Source organism: Neolamprologus brichardi, unplaced genomic scaffold (assembly GCF_056152115.1).
Source record: "Neolamprologus brichardi isolate AB-2024 unplaced genomic scaffold, ASM5615211v1 NODE_ptg000033l+_length_6344489_cov_1, whole genome shotgun sequence".
NCBI classification, from domain to species: Eukaryota; Metazoa; Chordata; class Actinopteri; order Cichliformes; family Cichlidae; genus Neolamprologus; species Neolamprologus brichardi.
Genome location: NW_028270137.1, coordinates 2,046,799 through 2,064,150, shown reverse-complemented (window position 1 = coordinate 2,064,150; position 17,352 = coordinate 2,046,799). Strand labels below are relative to the sequence as shown.

The window sequence follows — 17,352 nt, the reverse complement described above, 5'->3', positions numbered from 1 at the left end:
TTGAACTGCGGCCTAGAGCGTCCTGGTGCCACGTGCACTTATGGAAACTCTTATGTTCGAACAAGGTGTTCGTTATGGCCAAACTGTGATTAGCACAGAAGTCCAATAAAAAAAAACACCGTTCAGGTTCAGATCAGGGAGGCCGTTCCTCCCAATCACGCCCCTCCAGGTCTCGCTGTCGTTACCCACGTGAGGATTGAAGTCTCCCAGTAGGACAACAGAGTCTCCAGGTCGAGCACCTTCCAGCACCCCCCCAGGGACTCTAAGAAGGCTGGGTACTCTGAACTGCCACTCGGCGCATAAGCACAAATGACAGTCAGGACCTGTTCCCCGACCCTAAGGCGCAGGAAACAAACCCTCTCATCCACCGGGAAGAACCCCAACGTCCAGGCAGCAAGCCAAGGGGATATTAGAATACCCACCCCAGCCCGCCGCCTCTCACCAGGGGCAACTCCAGACTGAGACAGAGTCCAGCCCCTCTCCAGGAGACTGGTTTCCAGAGCTCAAGCCATGCGTAGAGGTGAGCCCGACTATATCTAGCCGGTACCTCTCAACCTCACGCACTAGCTCAGGCTCCTTCCCCACCAGAGAGGTGACATTCCATGTCCCAATTGCCAGTCTTGGTAGCCGGGGATCAGTCCGCCAGGGCCCCCCCTCCTGGCTGCCGCCCGGCACACAGTGCACCCGACCCCTACGGCGCCTCCTGTGGGAAGATGGGCCCATGTCCCTTTTTCGGTCTGGTGCCCAGCCGGGCCCCATGGACTAAGGCCACCAGACACTCGCTCTCGGGCACCCTCCCCAGGCCTGGCTCCAGGGTGGGGCCCCGGTAACCCTATCCCGGGCGGTTCCCTCTATGTTTTCCTCATAAGGGTCTTCTGAATCGCTCTTTGTCTGGTCCCTCACCCAGGACCAATTTGCCATGGGAGACCCTACCAGGGGGCAAAAGCCCCCAGACAACATAGCTCCTGGGATCCATGGGACACACAAACCCTTCCATCACGATAAGGTAGTGATTCACGGAGAGGTGAATTTTTTAACTCAAGCTGCTTATTTGTACTATGCTTTTATTTCAGAGTGCAATAAGACATTAAAATGACTCTCTGTCTGTCTCTCTCTCTGTCACCTCTCTGCCAATCTCTGTCTCTGATCATTTGAGTGTTACCCAGTAGACAAACAGAGCTTAGATAAATCAGTGGAGGAAATTCCCCATCTCTAACTGCTTCTCAGTCTTCTGGATGTCGATCCTGCATTGTCGGAAGGCATGCTTGCCAGGGTGGTCCTCCGGGAAAGCCTGACCCCTCAGTCAACAGTTCTCCTCTGAATCCCTGCACTTGGTACGTAACTGAGTTGAATAAAAATGTAGTGGCCTGGAAAAGTAGGCCATAAGTATTAGCTAATTTTTTAAAGCTAGAGTGGCCTGTAAAAACCCTTTGATCATCTTTAAAAGGTTTTCACCTTTACTGTTTTATACGGGGTCAAAAACAGAAAGTATCCACAATTTAGGCAATCTGAATGCAGGATATTTTATTTTTCTTTAGCAGTGTCAGGTTTGTCAAACAGCAGAAAACAGGACCCAGTCGCAGGACTTTAACTGTGACAATGAGTTTATTTCCAGTGCAAAAAACAATGTACAAACATGCCTGAAAAAACACACTGCATTCAAAATGTACACAGATAGCATTCTGTTATGTGTGGGTTTTTTTATTCATTATGACCTGGCCTGCTCAGAACCCAAATCTCAACATTATTAAAGCAGTACGGAATAATCTCAATGGGAACAAAAGATGGTTAGCGGGAACAGCAGGAACAAATCAGGAATAACAAGACATGGGAGATTAAACTTAAAACAAGGCACAAACAGCTAAAGGCTATAAAATAAAGGAAGAAATAACACCAAGACAAAGATTGGAATCTAACACAGAGACAAAAGACCCGACTGGAGGAAAAGAACACACAACAAGGAACAGAGCAGACCATGTTTTTGGTGTGGAAAATCAAAATTTCAGGCCAACTTTTCAACAACACAAGTGGTTATAGACGGTAGCGCACTTGTGGCGAATACAAAATTGCTTATGAGGGGCAACCAAATAGAGAAGGGTTAAAAATGCTGATTAGGATGAGCCGGCGAGGATATCAAAACTAAATAAGCAGAAGAATGAGGCCAGAGAATAGACTTGTATTGTGTACAGGGCTGACAGCCTTAAATGGAAAAGTCTGCCTTTACTATACATTACACCAAAGGTGTGATATTCTGCACCACATGATACTTGTCTAGTTGTAGGGAAAACAATCACAGTACTCTGTCAAGCCATTAATAACTGTTTGTGAGTCACTGTGTGTGTGTGTGTGTGTGTGTGTGTGTGTGTGTGTGTGTGTGTGTGTGTGTGTGTGTGTGTGTGTGGGCTCCAGGGTGTTAATTTCCAGCGATGGGATGAGTCCTTGGCATCCCAGCGTGATTCATATTAAAAGTCAATTGGCCTTAAAATTTGGCCAGACCCCCAAAGTCTGCAGCAGTGAGGCATGACTGTCAACTAATGAGAGAGAAGTTCACAGTCATACTGGCTGAAATTGAATCTGACCAGAGAAGCCAATGGGCCAGAGACAGAGTGTCACAGCGACTGACCATTACACTGATGACAACTTTCCTGCTAACTGATCCATACTTGCCCACCCTGCTCCAGCACATTCTCCCCAGTGCTGGTGGCCAGTTGGTAGTGTGCTTCTGTATGTGTATGTCTACATGTGTTTCTGCATGCACATGTGACACATTGAGATTGATGAAAACTTAAAGAACTCTTACATCTATAGCAACAATTTGCTAGGGATATGTACAAAGAGCAAAAACCTGTTTTGTCAGTAACCCCCTGGCCAGTAACATCAGCAAGTGCTATCAACGTGTCCTTGCTCTTAATTTCTCGCCTTTGTGCCTGTCTGGTGAGGTATGTCAGTGCTGGCTGAGAAACAGAACGAGATGAAGCCAGGAAGGCAATCTCCCACCTGCTGGGCTGTGATTTCTGAACTATAATTACCGTGCACACAATTTGCTGCAGCGTGAAACTTTATCACTTAGGACCAGAGCATTCATTACTGGCTTGGAAACTTCTACAGTCTCCTTTCTAGACGTAACAGTTTTTCTCCTCTAACATTAATATATCTGGTTTATATATCTGTGAAAGAGCAATATCAGGCATTCACATTCAGATGTTCTGTTTAAGTTCTGGGCTGTTTAGATGAATGCCCATGAATAATTGTTTTGTTTTTCCTAAAAAGCAATTTAAAAAAAACAATGCCAAACTCAAAAATCTATTTTAAATGGAACGGACATTTTTGGAAAAACTGATAGGAATGATCAGGAGTGAATAACAGGCACACTTTGTTGGATACACCTACTGGTTTCTCTGGTTATTGTACTAGAGAACAATCTGTAAATAATATAGATTATATATATAAATTCATGATAAAGGAGAAACACAAACCTTTAAATTACAGTCAAGGTTTTCAATGACTCCTGTTTTACTGTTAAATAGCTAAATCTGTGAGTTCCTGACAGTTGCAGGTAGAAGTATGAAGTGTTCTTACTTTAGATCAGTGCTTCCTGCAATCACTTCTGTTAATATGCACTTTCACATGGCTAAGACAACTTCTTTTGGGTGGTATATCATATTATTAAATTCATTATGAAATAAAACTACAAGATTTTTCACATAAAATTACATAAAACCGCCTGACTGATAACAGGATGATTTTTCTACAATTTTAGGCCTGATTAATTGTCTTGGAACAGTGTTTGACCATATTGTCAGATAATTTAATTATTTTACACATCTATCAACATGCTATTTAATATAATATATTAATGAAACATACAAGACTTCATGTAAATTTTAAGCAAAAACACCTGTATTTTTATTTATTATCCTGTAAAAATTGATACTTTTTGTATTTTAATTTAGGAAATTTTTTGTTTGTTTTTAACATTTTGGTAACAATGCCTTACTGATTTGTTTTATTTTTTCACTGATTTCTGTTAACAGTGTAGAGAGACACTCTCACAGATGTGAAACACGCACTGATTTCAGTTTTTTAATGACGCTGGTATCCCATCTTTGTAAGAAGACATACTTACTTATATATACTTATACTTATAAGATTGCCAAACTTTAAGTCCTACTTAAACAGAGAAGAAAAATGTATATATAATGTGAAGAAACAATTTATCTAGCAAATGTTACACACTAATATTAATGCATAAGATCTGTAAAATTAAGAGTAAAAGTGATTACATGTTACATTCTGGCCACTTGGTGGCAGTGAGACTAAAAACATGTCTTCCATTATCACTGAGATAGAAGACTAAAATATTTTACTGAACAATCAGCTGCAGATTGTTGCTGGGGGCTTTAATAAGACATGTTTGAAATCTGTACTCCTCAAATTCCACCAACACATGTACTACCAGGGGGATAGGACACTGGACCACAGTAACATCAAGCATCCCTACAGAACAACACCCCTCCCCCACCTAGGACAATCTGAGCATCTCTCCCTGCTACTCATCCCTCCCTACATCTGCCTCAGGAAAAAAAAATGTCCAAGCACCTGGGCCATTAAAACATAGATGATGCTCTCCTCCAGCTACTGGACTGTTTTGATCTGTCAGACTGCTCCATCTTTCAACAGCAGGACCTGGAGACCTTCACTCACTCTGTCCTTTTCTACATTAAGTGCTTTGTATAGAATGTGACAGTGGCCAAAACCATCAGAGTTTTTCTAACCGAAAACCTTGGATGACAAGTGAAGAACAGGTTCAGAACACATAACTCAGCCTTCAGACCGAGGGACAGTTCTCTGTACAGCACTGCCAGAGCTAGCCTGAGGAGGAGCAGGCCAAAGAGGCCTACAGGAGGTGGAGAGAGGGCTTGTGGAGAGGCATCCAGGCCCTCACCACCTGCAAAGGCCAGAGTCCCCCAACCTCTGTCTAGCAGAGAATATCAAGACCTTCTTTGCTAGGTCAGAGACTCATCCCAGAGACTGTGCTCAAATCCTCACCAGGCTGACTCATGCCACCATTGCCATCTGTCTGAAGGCCTCAACCATCATTCCCATTGCCAAAAAGGCTGGAATAGAAAGCCTTAACGACTTCGGATCTATAGCCCTCACATCTGTAGTCATGAAGTGTATCGGACGGATAGTGTCTCAGCAGAGACTGCCAACCTCCCTGTCTCGACCCCTACCAGTTTGCTTATACAGCAAATCGGTCCAGTGAGGATGCCATCACCATTATCCTTCACTGAGCGCTGAGACATCTGGAGAACAGGAAATGCTCTTCATCCTTTCCACCAAATCAGACCACCTCCACATACCCCCCGCCACCTGCTCCTGCATCAAAGATTTCCTAACCAACCACTTTGCCACTACTGAGAACAGAAAGGCTGCACACAAGGTAATTAACACTGCCTGAAAAATAAACGGCTGCCCTCTGCCACACCTGGAGGCCATCGCCAGCCCCTATTGTCTCAGGAAAACCAGTGACCCCTTGTACCCGATGAACCACTGCCCTCTGGACAACACTTCAGGTTAATCAGGTGCCACGCCTCCACACTCACAACACACCGACTCTATTCAGACCAATTCGTTTTTCTTTGCACTGCTTCTAAGCATCTTATCCCCTTTTCCATTAGTACCTACTCGGATGAACTCAGCACGGTTCGCCACAGTTTTCAGGTTTTTCCATTAGGTTGTAGTACCTGGTACCAGGTACCTTTTTAGTACCTGCTCAACCGGGGTTCCAAGCAATCCAAGCAGGTACTAAAATGTGACGTTGTCAGACTGCATGCTACCGATTGGCTGGTCATGGATACAACAAACATGACCAGCCATGTTTGTTGTATCCATGACTGACTGTTTTACTTTGAAAGTCTGTGTCTTATGTCAATGTATTGAGTTTTGCTACCCTTGCTTTCATCATGTCAGATTACTCCCAGCTGTGCTCCCCTTCTGTGTCTCATGCCCTCGTTATCCCAGTGTGTGTTTAAGCCCTGTGTTTTGCCTGTGCTGTGTTGGGTTGTTGCTGTTCACGTCTTCATGCTCTTAGCTCTGTTCCTGTGGAGTCTCTAGTTTTAGGTTCCAGTGTCCAGTCTAGTTTTGTGTTCATGATTTTGGTTGTGTTTCAGTAATGTTTATTTCTCTGATGAGTTATCCCAGTGAATAAACTGCACTTTAAGTTAACCTCTTGGTTACGAGTCCTGCGTGTGGGTCCTCCATGCTGCCTGCTTCACAGCACACTACGCCTGCTCTGTGACATCAACACTGTATACTGCTATAGCTACACCCTTTTTTACACATGCTCTTCTTCTGTGTGTGTGTGTTAAATATTGTGCTATTTCTTACTTCTTGTATTGTCTGTTTTTGTGACTGTTTACTAACCTGTAAATTGTAAATACTGTAAAACCACTGTTATTTAATGGTCGGGCATTGCATTGCACAGCTACAAGCATTTCACCTCATGTCATACTATGTATGGTTGTGTGTGTGACAAATAAAATTTGAATTTGTACTGGAGCACTGTAACCAACATAATTTTCCTTAAGGATCAATAAAGTATTTCTTAGGACTTCCTGATAATAATGAATTACAGTAGTCCAGCCTAAAAGTAATAAATGCATGAACTCATTTTGAGTATTGCTCTGGGAAAGGATGTTTCTAATTTTAGTGATATTGCACAAAGAAATGATGTTTAACAACATTGGAGGAAATATCCTGTTCAAAAATAATTCAGAGATTCCTGGAAGGCCGACATGACAATTAAAAGCCACATTTTTAGCTGTTAGCAGTGATGAAAATAGCCATTCAGGTTACTTGATCGTTCCCTTCCTAATTGGGTGCCCACATCTGTTTTAGCATGTGAATTACACCTTCCTGCATCTCTTCCTCACTCTGTTGGGAATGCTGTCCCTCCTCACGCTCTTCTCATTGGCTAGTGGTAGCAGCAGAACCCGTCCTGCGACTGCAAGGTCTGGTTACTGGTTGTTACTGGTACTACTGCTGCTGCACTGTCAACATAAGGCCCAACAGCTAATATGTCGGTTTTTTGATACAGTTTGTTGCATCTAGCTCTAGTTTATATTTCTCTGAGCCTCTGAACATTTTTGCTGTTGTTCATACGTCTTTATCGGCCACTTCTTCCAACAAAACTCTTTTCCACAAGGTGCACAAGTACACAGGGAACGTAGGGGAGGCGCTAGTTGCATTAAGAGGTTTGATTAGAAGAAGACAGATCAATCCAACTCTTGATAATAGTAGTAACAGAGAATCAATGCTATCATGTTATTATTATTTCATAAAAATGTCCCTCAAGCATGCACTATAAAATGACATTTTTGTGTTAACTGAAGCATCTATTTTACTTAAAGCACATTTAAGCAACAGAAGCTGATTCAATGTCCTTTAGAGGCAAGCACATTTATATTCCAGGTCTTCAAAAATACTATCATGATCTAGCAGAATGATCACCTCAGTGGAGAGTACTGTTAAAATTACACTGGTTTATTCACGGGAGAAACATTAGTGAAGTTACGTCTGTCAGTGATACAGCCCAGTATTAAGTAAAGGGGCGTCTCCAAATGAAGCCCGTGTTGCGGCCCTTATTGTTCTTCTGAATATCACGTGACCAAAGATAAACGAAGTCCTGATTCTCTGAAATGTCTCTGCTTCATTATCAGACTGAGCTGTAAAAAAAAAGAGGCAGAAATTGGTTTTTTGTATGAGCTGGATCTGAGGTGATTCTGAGGATTATCATTGTAAGGACATTATGGAGCCACAACGGTCAAAAATATCAGCAGTTAGGGAGCATTTTGACATAACGCGCATTCGTGTGTATTTACATTATACAGGACTTCACATGGGTATTCTGCAACTGACACACCTTTACGTTTAGGTATCCACTGGTATGTAGCCCACATGATTATCAAACCACGCTGCTGTACATCGAATGACCAGCAGATGTGAGCACTTCCAAATGAGCTGTTAAACAGGGCTTTGTTTCAGCCTTAAACTGTCAGCTCGACAGGTGAGCCAGAGCAACGGATTGCTGATGAGTGCCACACAAGAAGGCAGAGACATGGGAGGAGCCACAACTGAGGGGGTTAACCACAAACACCCCACACACACACACACACACACACACACACTGACAGAGAAAGAGAGAGAATGAGTAGAAGGAAACAGAAGAGAGAGACAAAGAAAAAGCAACCCAGCATGAGAGACTACGACCATGACAGAAACCTAGAGTATCCAATAGTGCATTTTGCTTAGAAAAGGTTATAACTGAGACACGTGACCCGGAAGTATCTGTGGGGCAGCCATAATGAGAGCTGTTCCAATGCGCCAAATACTACGGAAAGGCGTTTCAGTGCTTCCCTTGTTGTTTCCTTTAGCGTAGGATAAACTGGAGCATCCTTTATGAAAAGAGAGGAGACAGAGCTCAGTCACTGTGACAGAACATCTGACAAATTATGATTTAAAAAAACTGCAATAATGAACAGGGTTTATTAAACTTACAGCCAAACTCTGAACATCACACTCCCATAATAAAACTATTTCTTGTTGACTTGTTGCATTGAATTAAAGGCAAAAACACGGAAAGCTTCTAAGAGTTCACAGCAGAGACACCAGAGGGATTAACTGCTGCCCAAACTGTGGACTTACAAATTGGTTTTGACTTTTTCATTGATCATATTTGACGCTTGTTCTCTTCGATCTGTCCCCGCTCAAAGATGAGAGCAAAATCAGCTTCAGCTCAGAGTAGTAGCTCATTTCAAGACAAATTGTTTTTAATTCAATTCAATGTTATTTGTACAGCACCAAATCACAACAACAGTCGCCTCAAGGTGCCTTAATATTGTAAGGTAGACCCTACAATAATACATACAGAGAAAAAAAAACCAACAATCATATGACCCACTATGAGCAAGCACTTTAGCAACAGTGAGAAGGAAAAACTCCCTTTTAACAGGAAGAAACTGGCAGAACCAGGCTCAGGGAGGGGCGGGGCCATCTGCTGTGATTGGTTGGAGAGAGAAGGAAGACAGGATAAAGACATGCTGTGGAAGAGAGACAGAGATTAATAAGTGTGATTCAGCAGAGAGGTCTGTTAACACATAGTGAATGAAAAAGGTGACTGAAGAATAAATACTCAGTACATCATGGGAATCCCCCAGCACCCTACACCTATAGCCGCATAACCTATAGCAGACCTGGTCCAGCCCTAACTATATGCTTTAGCAAAAAGGAAAGTTTGAAGCCTAATCTTGAAAGTAGAGATAGTGTCTGTCTCCCGAATCCAAACTGGAAGCTGGTTCCACAGAAGAGGGGCCTGAAAACTGAAGGCTCTCCCTCCCATTCTACTTTTAAATACTCTAGGAACAACAAGTAGGCCTGCAGAGCGGGAGCAAAGTGCTCTAATAGGGTGATATGGTACTACAAGGTCATGAAGATAAGATGGGGCCTGATTATTTAAGACATGAACTAGTTTTTAATTTAATTGATTTTTTTTTTTTTTTGGGGGGGGGGGGGGGGGGGGGTCCATTTTGATGATTATTGTTTGCACTGGAACCAGTTCAGAAGGCAGTTTCAGCCTTACAGCTGTCAAATGGGGTTTTAAAAAATTTGTTATCTTCATTATGACTTTTTAAGAAAGCTTCTGCTTTACCTCTTCATTCTTAGCTTACAGTATGTTCTTTTGTGAAAATGCATTTGCTGAAAATATATTTACTTTCCAGGACAAATGAGAAGCAACACAGAAGGAGCAGTTGCTCAGGTACCTGCAGGAGTTTCCTGTGAAACACATCATGTGTCCATCATATTTGAGGATCAGGTTATACTGTCTTGCCCAGATGCACTGGTGATTTGTTTTTTGGTTTTTGGATGGATGTATGCACTCCATTTGAATTCGTCAGTGATGCTAAGGGGATTTTTTGAGTTTATACAGATTGTCTTCTTAAATCTCAATGACAGGGGAAAGTAACTCAAACCTAAATTGCAGGCCCTAAAAAACAAACAAACAAACAAACAAACAAAAAAAGTAAAACTTGCAAAGGTTTATGTTGAAAGTCAGAGTGTTGTGTAGAAATGATCTTTTGATTAGCATGCTAAAGTTAAATCAAGTCAACATTTTACTTTTGCATCCGTGAACTAAACAGTCATTTTTTAAGTGTACAATTCTGTGTTTAACTATTGACCCAGTCAAAGGGAGCTACCCTTTTCTGAATTTTTATTTAATTTTTCAGGTTTCTGCATCTTTTTGTGGCATTTTCAAACTTTGAAAACGCCACAAACGCCATGAAAAATGACTTTAATTTGATAACATTTCTTATTTTGTGTTTTACTGATGTGAGTTTCCCCACATGTTTCCTGTGTGATGCCATTTAACTCACCAGTTTCATTTTTCAAGTAATGAGAAGTAATGGATTATGAGAATATTAGTTGATGGTACGGGCACCACACGATCTGTATTCTACTTTACTCCTGTTTTCTGGGAAGGGAAAATCATTTGGGAAGAAAGTAATGACTTAAAGTTGATCTAGGTCTTAAAATCTACAGTCATGGAATCTTGCCTCGGGACGTTTATCAAACCATCACTGGGTTTATGTTATAGTCCAATTAAAGCATCTTTTGGAGTTTGAATGTGTGTTGTTGTTTTTTTTGTTTGTTTGTTTGTTTGTTTTTGTTTTTTGTAATGTCACCTCCTGTTTTTCAAAATGTACACAAGTAATAAAATGTTTCCGTGAAATTAAGTGTGTGTGTGTGTGTGTGTGTGTGTGTGTGTGTGTGTGTGTGTGTGTGTGTGTGTGTTTTGAATAAAAACTCTTATTACTTGTACTTCTGGTGCTCTTGAAGATGCCCCTGTGAGGGGACTAAGAAGTTGCTTATACAGTTTCACCAGACTGGTTTGATAGCAGAACTTCTGTGTTTTATAGAGCCATGTGGGTTATTATTGATTCCCCCCCCCCCCCCCCCCCCCCCCATTAGTTTTGATCAGAGGCTTCACTTCACAGAGTGAAGAGCTTTTACTTATGCCAGCTCAGATAAAAAAAAATGTGATATTTTGCTGAAAACAAAGGTTTTCCAGAGTCTTTCATTGAACATTTGTGGGGAGTTTTTATTAATATATTTTATTATTATTCTTGAGGTGAACTATGAAATACAGGTTAGTGTAGCAAAGATGAAAAGTTTTGAATACCTTTTGAAAAAAGGGCCACGCAGTCAAGTGTCCGCCAATATTAGACATTCAGCTGAATAAGGAAATTTAAGTTGTTTCAGACAAGTTTGCTTGTGTTGTCTTGCTGCAGCTTAAAATATTTAAGACAATCAGTTTCCTTAATTAATGAGGACACAACTAAGTTTAGGGTTGTCACAACTGAAATGTTGTGATGAATCTTAATGGAAGCAAATAAAGAGAATAAAACTGTGTAAAGATGCATTCAAGTTCATTTGGTGCAATTCATATTAATAAAATAACGTACGCAAGTTCAATACTCTTTACTTCGGGGGTTTTAAAAAAAAAAATTATGAGTACTTCAGTTACTGTCACTCAGTTAACAATAATAAATCCACTTAAACTGTTTGATTTTATTAACTCAAATAATTCAAGGCAATCTGAGCTAACACGCCAGGTTTTACATTGCGGTTTACTGAAAACTGTGAAGTATATCGTTAATGTTGGAACTGATAGCTTCCCAGACCTTCCCAAAGTGTGGGGCCCGCCCCCTAGAGGGGGCGCAGAGCCATTGCAGGGGGGGCGCGGTATGAAAAGGGGGGAAGAAAAAACAAAATGCTTGGACACTGCTAGCACAGGCGCCCACAGACGCACAAAGCAGGAGATGAAGCATCGCTGAATATGTTTCCAAACCAACTTCATTCTAAGCCAAAGACTAGAAAATATGGTGAAGCAAATCTTCCCTTTGGCTTCACCTGCACAAGTGCAGAGGTAGGTCTCCCTGCAGGATTGGTTTTCCCTACATCGGGAGTAGCGCTGGGCTGTTCAAATCACGGACAAACAGTATCCCACAGCTGTTTATGTTTTTGAACCCATTTTGCACAGAGAGGCATTTTTTGAAAAATGTATTGATGCAATGTTGAATATTATTACACATGAAAAAAAAACTACATGTAAAATAATCACACCATGACGCCTCTGCCTTTCTAAATAGAGGGACAGTAACTGCGTGTAAAACCTGAAGATAGTCAGATTAACAGTATTTTGTCTCTATCTGCCATTCTGCAATTCATCTCATGTAAAAAAAAAAAAAAAAAAACATAACGTGTGCACAGCGTGACGTGAAAAAGGCACATACCCTTTAATGTTGTCTGACCAACTCTGTATTCCACACATAAAAGCAAAAAAGGAGTTTAAAAAATCTCCGTTTTCGGTGATTTGAAACGCAGTTTACCTGTGGACGAAACAGCTGCAGACGTAGCATAAAAGAGTTAGTAGTTTATTTTATTACCTGTAGCTTATTGCAGATTACTTGCATTTGCTTAATTGTTTACTAAATGTTTGAAGTGTGAAATAAACCGCAATGGAGAAAAATATGGGTCTGTGTGGTTGGAGGATGTGTGCGTGCATGTGAGTGTGCGCGTGCACGCGCGAGAAGGGGGAACATTTTTCTTGTAAAACAAAGGGGGCCCAGCAAAAAAAGTTTGGGAACCACTGGCTTAATGAGAGTCAGTGGATATTTACTCGTGTATAAAACATCCTCAGACTTGGGCAAATACCTTCTGAATATCGAGTCTGTTCTGTAAAGTGAACAAAACCAGATTTTTACAAATATCGGGGGAAATACCAATCTATAAATAACTAGAAGTAGCTCATTCTAAATCTAAATTGGTGAATGTATAAAATATAAAAATAAATGACTAAATAAAAACGCTCGAGTAAATCGATAAACTGAATTGTTCAACTTCGAATTATTTCTCTTTTGGAATTTTTATATTGTGCTTTATAAAAAAATGTAATACAAATATTTGAAAATATGCAAACAAAATAAAAACCCATGATAACGTGTGTATTTCTACACGAACTAAAACCAAAACTTTACCTGTAGCCGTCAGAAAACTGCTGTCACGATAGCAGAATGTTTTAGAAGAAATCATCTCTACAAATGATTTTATAATCTTCCTGACTGGATTTTATTTAGGATTAAATAGGCATAAAAAATATGTGCTCGGTATCCTCCCTGTCAGTTTGTCCGTGTGTTCCTGTCTCGGGCTGTGGTCCGGGGAGCCTGACGCTGATTTTGGCAGAGCGCTCGTCTTACCGCGGGGGTGGCGAGGCTGGAGGTGTGGTAGGGCCTGCTCTGCTCCGCCACCAGCCTTGTAACGCGCTGTCACGCTCGTGCATGGCTCTGTCTGTACAGTTCAGCGCGCATTCTCATTTTCTAATTTGCTTATTGTCTGTTTCTGACTGTAACCGGCCTGAAGATTGACGCAGAGTAATTCTGCGCTACTTACACCGTGTACGCAAATGACGATGATATCGTGCTGATAAACACATTTGCTCGTTTGGTGACAAATGATGTCGTTTTACAGATAAAGTGTAAGTAGAGCCGACTCTGATTTGTAATTGGACTGTTCTGTCTCAGAGCTCCCCCCCAGCACGCGCGCTCACGCACGCACGCAGAAAGAAAGAGAGATGAGGGGAGGGGTGAAGTGAGTAATTGATTGCCTTCCGCAATAACATGTTAGTTAGTCGGTCCAGCTCTTGGTGCATCGCTGTTCACCGAGTGAGTGCCAGTCTTATATATATTCATATTGTACGTCACTCCGGAAAAGTGCTTCAGAGAGACGGTGGGAGTCTGGGAGTCAGGCGTGTTTAGGCAGCGGGCGATATGAGGTTACACCTGTGATCCTTGCCGTGGCTCGTTTTCCTTCATTCTTGTCCAAACTTTGACATTTTCAGTCAGCTGCTGAGCCGTCATGACCTCTAAGGGAGACTCTAAACGTCCAGCTGTTCTTGAGGGCAGTAGTCGCAGTCCGCTGGATCAGCTTCAATCACCGGTCAACACCAACAAACCGCTGACGCCCTTCAGCATAGATGACATTCTCAACAAACCGTCTGTGAAAAGGAGCTACTTTCTCAGCGGAGCAACGCAGCTAATTTCTCCCGGAGAGAAGTTGCCCTCGGCTTGTCACGGCGTGCCCGGCCGGGTACTGCTCAGTCAAACCTCCCCGCTCTGCGCGCTGGAGGAGCTGGCCAGCAAAACCTTTGAAGGCCTGGAGGTCAGCGTCCTGCAGGCTGCTGAAGGTAAAAGGCAGTTTTCTAACTTTCTTATTGTAGGTAAGGAGAACATCCTCACTGTTACAACCGCAACAGCAGCAGCTTATTTTTCTGAAATATGAAAAATATCCGTAGATGTTTGGAGAAGAAGCTTTCAGCGTTATTTCTTGTACCTAATTGTAAGTACTGTTTTCTAAACAATGAATGATCCTGTGCTAGATATTTTTTCCTATTCGAAAACCGCTTTATGTTTTTAAATGTGCTCATTGAAATTTGACAAAGCACGCTAACTAAATGAATGAATCTGAATGAATGAATTTCGGAATCATGATGTCATACTGGAGTTTTTACTTATAAACCCAATTATAATTATAAGTATAATTGGGTTTATAAGTTTTTGGTGACTTATAATTGGGTTTTTGTGTGTAACACTGTTTTTAGTGACTTGTAAACGTGTGTTTTATTCCAGTTTTACATCTGTATGATCTTATTTCTACAGGCAGAGACGGGCTAACCCTATTCGGTCAGAGAAACACCCCTAAAAAGCGGCGGAAATCCCGCACGGCCTTTACCAACCACCAAATATATGAGCTGGAGAAACGTTTTCTGTACCAGAAGTACTTGAGCCCAGCGGACCGGGACCAGATGGCTCAGCAGCTTGGTCTGACCAACGCACAGGTCATCACATGGTTCCAGAACCGCCGGGCTAAGCTTAAGCGGGACTTGGAGGAGATGAAAGCGGACGTGGAGTCCGCCAAGGCCGCCGGCGCTGTGGCCTTGGAAAAGCTCTCCAAGCTGGCTGAGCTGGAGAAGTCTGCGGCGGCGGCGAGAGGTATGGGTGAGGGGACGATTTCTGGGCAGGGCCAAACCGAGCAAAACCAGATCTCTTCCAGATTCCACACCACCGACACCCGGGACTCGCTGCATTTATTACCTCCATCACCTGCATCGACCGGTGACTATCGACTGACCACCAAGTGTTGCTTGGATGATGAAGATGAGATTGACGTTGGTGACTAAATAACACAGAGACAGTCGCGTGTTGCCCAATAACGCGATAGTAACAGACAGCCTTTAGAGGATTTACATGGCGGTGCCATCAAAAATAGACGTCTCCGCTGTGATTTGCCAAAAGCCTCGCTGAACAGGCCCAGGCTCTGAAAACGCGTGGACTCTTCAGATTCCAACACTGATACTTAAATCTAACACTGCTGTAGATTGGCCATCAGAAAGATTTCACTGCACATTTAATGCAGCCTACTTTGTGCTATAAAGCGCTTGAAATGCTTCTGTGGATCAGTTTGTAAGCTTGAGAAGACTGTTTTTAACCTTTTGATATATCAGCCCTCAAACGATAACTGCACAGAACAAGTGCGGCTGCTTGTATTAAACATGGTTTAAACAGGGTTTGGTGTTTTGTAACACTTCACGTGCCTTTAGAAATACACAAACAAACCATAATAGCAGACATCTGTACAAATTGTACAAATGTACAAATGTTAATAAAAATGCTTTTTTAAAAAAAAAAAAAATATGCAGATTATCTCGTGTTGCTCAACATGATTTCCGGGGTGAACCAAGTGTTACTGAAGTGTAATATTACTGGAGATAAAGGCTTCTCGTTGAGGAGGACTGTGGGAGAGAAAATGCCCAACTCATCTAAACAGCAACTCACCTTCTGACCTGCTGTGCTTGAACATAATATGGGAAAAAGAACGCCCACGCGTAGTTTTCCCCGGGGGCGGCTCTACACCGTCGCGCGATGTGGAGACAAGCGTGTCCGCCTGCCTCACCGTCCGGCGGCTCAGTGCGCACAAAGGGCAGTGTTGCAGAGGCCATATGGTTGGAGGGCTCTCCTCTCAATTACGAGTCGCTTTGATGGATTGACTTAACCCGTCTTTTCATCTGTTTATACCCCTTTTGTCACGCATAATTCAGACACTTTCGTTGGTTGCCGGGACTGCTGTGTTCAAACACACTGCCATGAATGTGAATGAGGCATAGTGGGGCGGTCAGGGAGCGGTGAAATAATTGACTTATAGATAAAGGAGCGCCTGCAGAGCTTCACCCCCCCAATAATCAGACCCAACCAATACCCCCTCATTTCAGGTATTACCAGCAAAATGATTGCATGTTTAATAATCCGGGAATTTACCCAGATTTATTTATTTATGTTCAGCACAAAGTTACGCTGATGAGCTCCTGCTTACACATTTCATCACCCATATGCTGCATTTTTTTGCATTTGAGTTCATGAAATTTACTATATTAAAAAAAACACTAAACAAAACTATCAAAGCAACAACTTTGTAACAAAATGTCCAAAGTAGATATAAAATATGTAAAAAAAAAAAAGATTGATTGTTTATTAAACAATTCTCAAAGGCGATTGAAAAATATGACCAATATTGCCATTTACAGCCAACGCTTGACAGTTTCTTATAGAAACAGCTACACATGCAAAATATGTTTTTATATCAATATCCAGCTTGTCATTCCGAATATAGATTTGTGAGGATTTATAATTTGATTGGTCAATAAATATATTTGCTCAGTAGGAAAAAAAGAAATTATTATTTGCCACAAAGCGTCCGATTTTCTTTTTCTTTTCTTTTTGTTTAATGTTTTATTTAATTTGTGTGAATATCACAGCAGGTGTATGTAGATGCACAATATATAGAATGACTATGAGTCTAGGTGATGCTATCTTAGTCAGTCCCCCCCATGGGGGTTTGTGTGTTTGTGTGTGTGTGTGTTTGTGTGTGTGTGTGATAGAGAGAGAGAGAGATCATTTATTCAATTGTCCGTAAAATGGAAGTTTGATGCATGTCCTCGTGCCCCCTCCATTTTTTTCTGTGGGACCTCAACAAAAAAGGCTGTTTATCAACCGGGATCCTCCAAAAACAACGATAAATTGATTGATTGATTAAAATACGATGTATATCTTTGTTTCTCTTTAAACTGCCAACTCCTAGACATACTTCCACTTTTACTACTAATGTGCAAAAATCTCGAGCCAACCCTAATGTTGCTTGGAAAATAAGCTGCATATGCAGCCATTTATTGAAACGTGCAAC

At 41.8% G+C, this 17,352-nt stretch overlaps 1 protein-coding gene across 1 annotated transcript; it reads left to right on the top strand.

The window, feature by feature from the left end:
* Positions 1-13,974: 13,974 nt before the first annotated feature.
* Positions 13,975-15,295, top strand: LOC102781839 (transcription factor LBX1-like). Its single transcript, XM_006809487.2, has 2 exons — positions 13,975-14,302; positions 14,775-15,295. Exons 1-2 carry the CDS (start codon positions 13,975-13,977, stop codon positions 15,293-15,295), a joined length of 849 nt encoding a protein of 282 aa, XP_006809550.2.
* Positions 15,296-17,352: the final 2,057 nt, after the last annotated feature.

Excerpts from the sequence above, each read along its gene's own strand:
- LOC102781839 (XM_006809487.2), top strand. The coding sequence starts at position 13,975 with ATGACCTCTAAGGGAGACTCTAAACGTCCAGCTGTTCTTGAGGGCAGT. Across the intron at positions 14,303-14,774 it reads CGTCCTGCAGGCTGCTGAAG|GCAGAGACGGGCTAACCCTA; the intron begins GTAAAAGGCAGT and ends TTATTTCTACAG.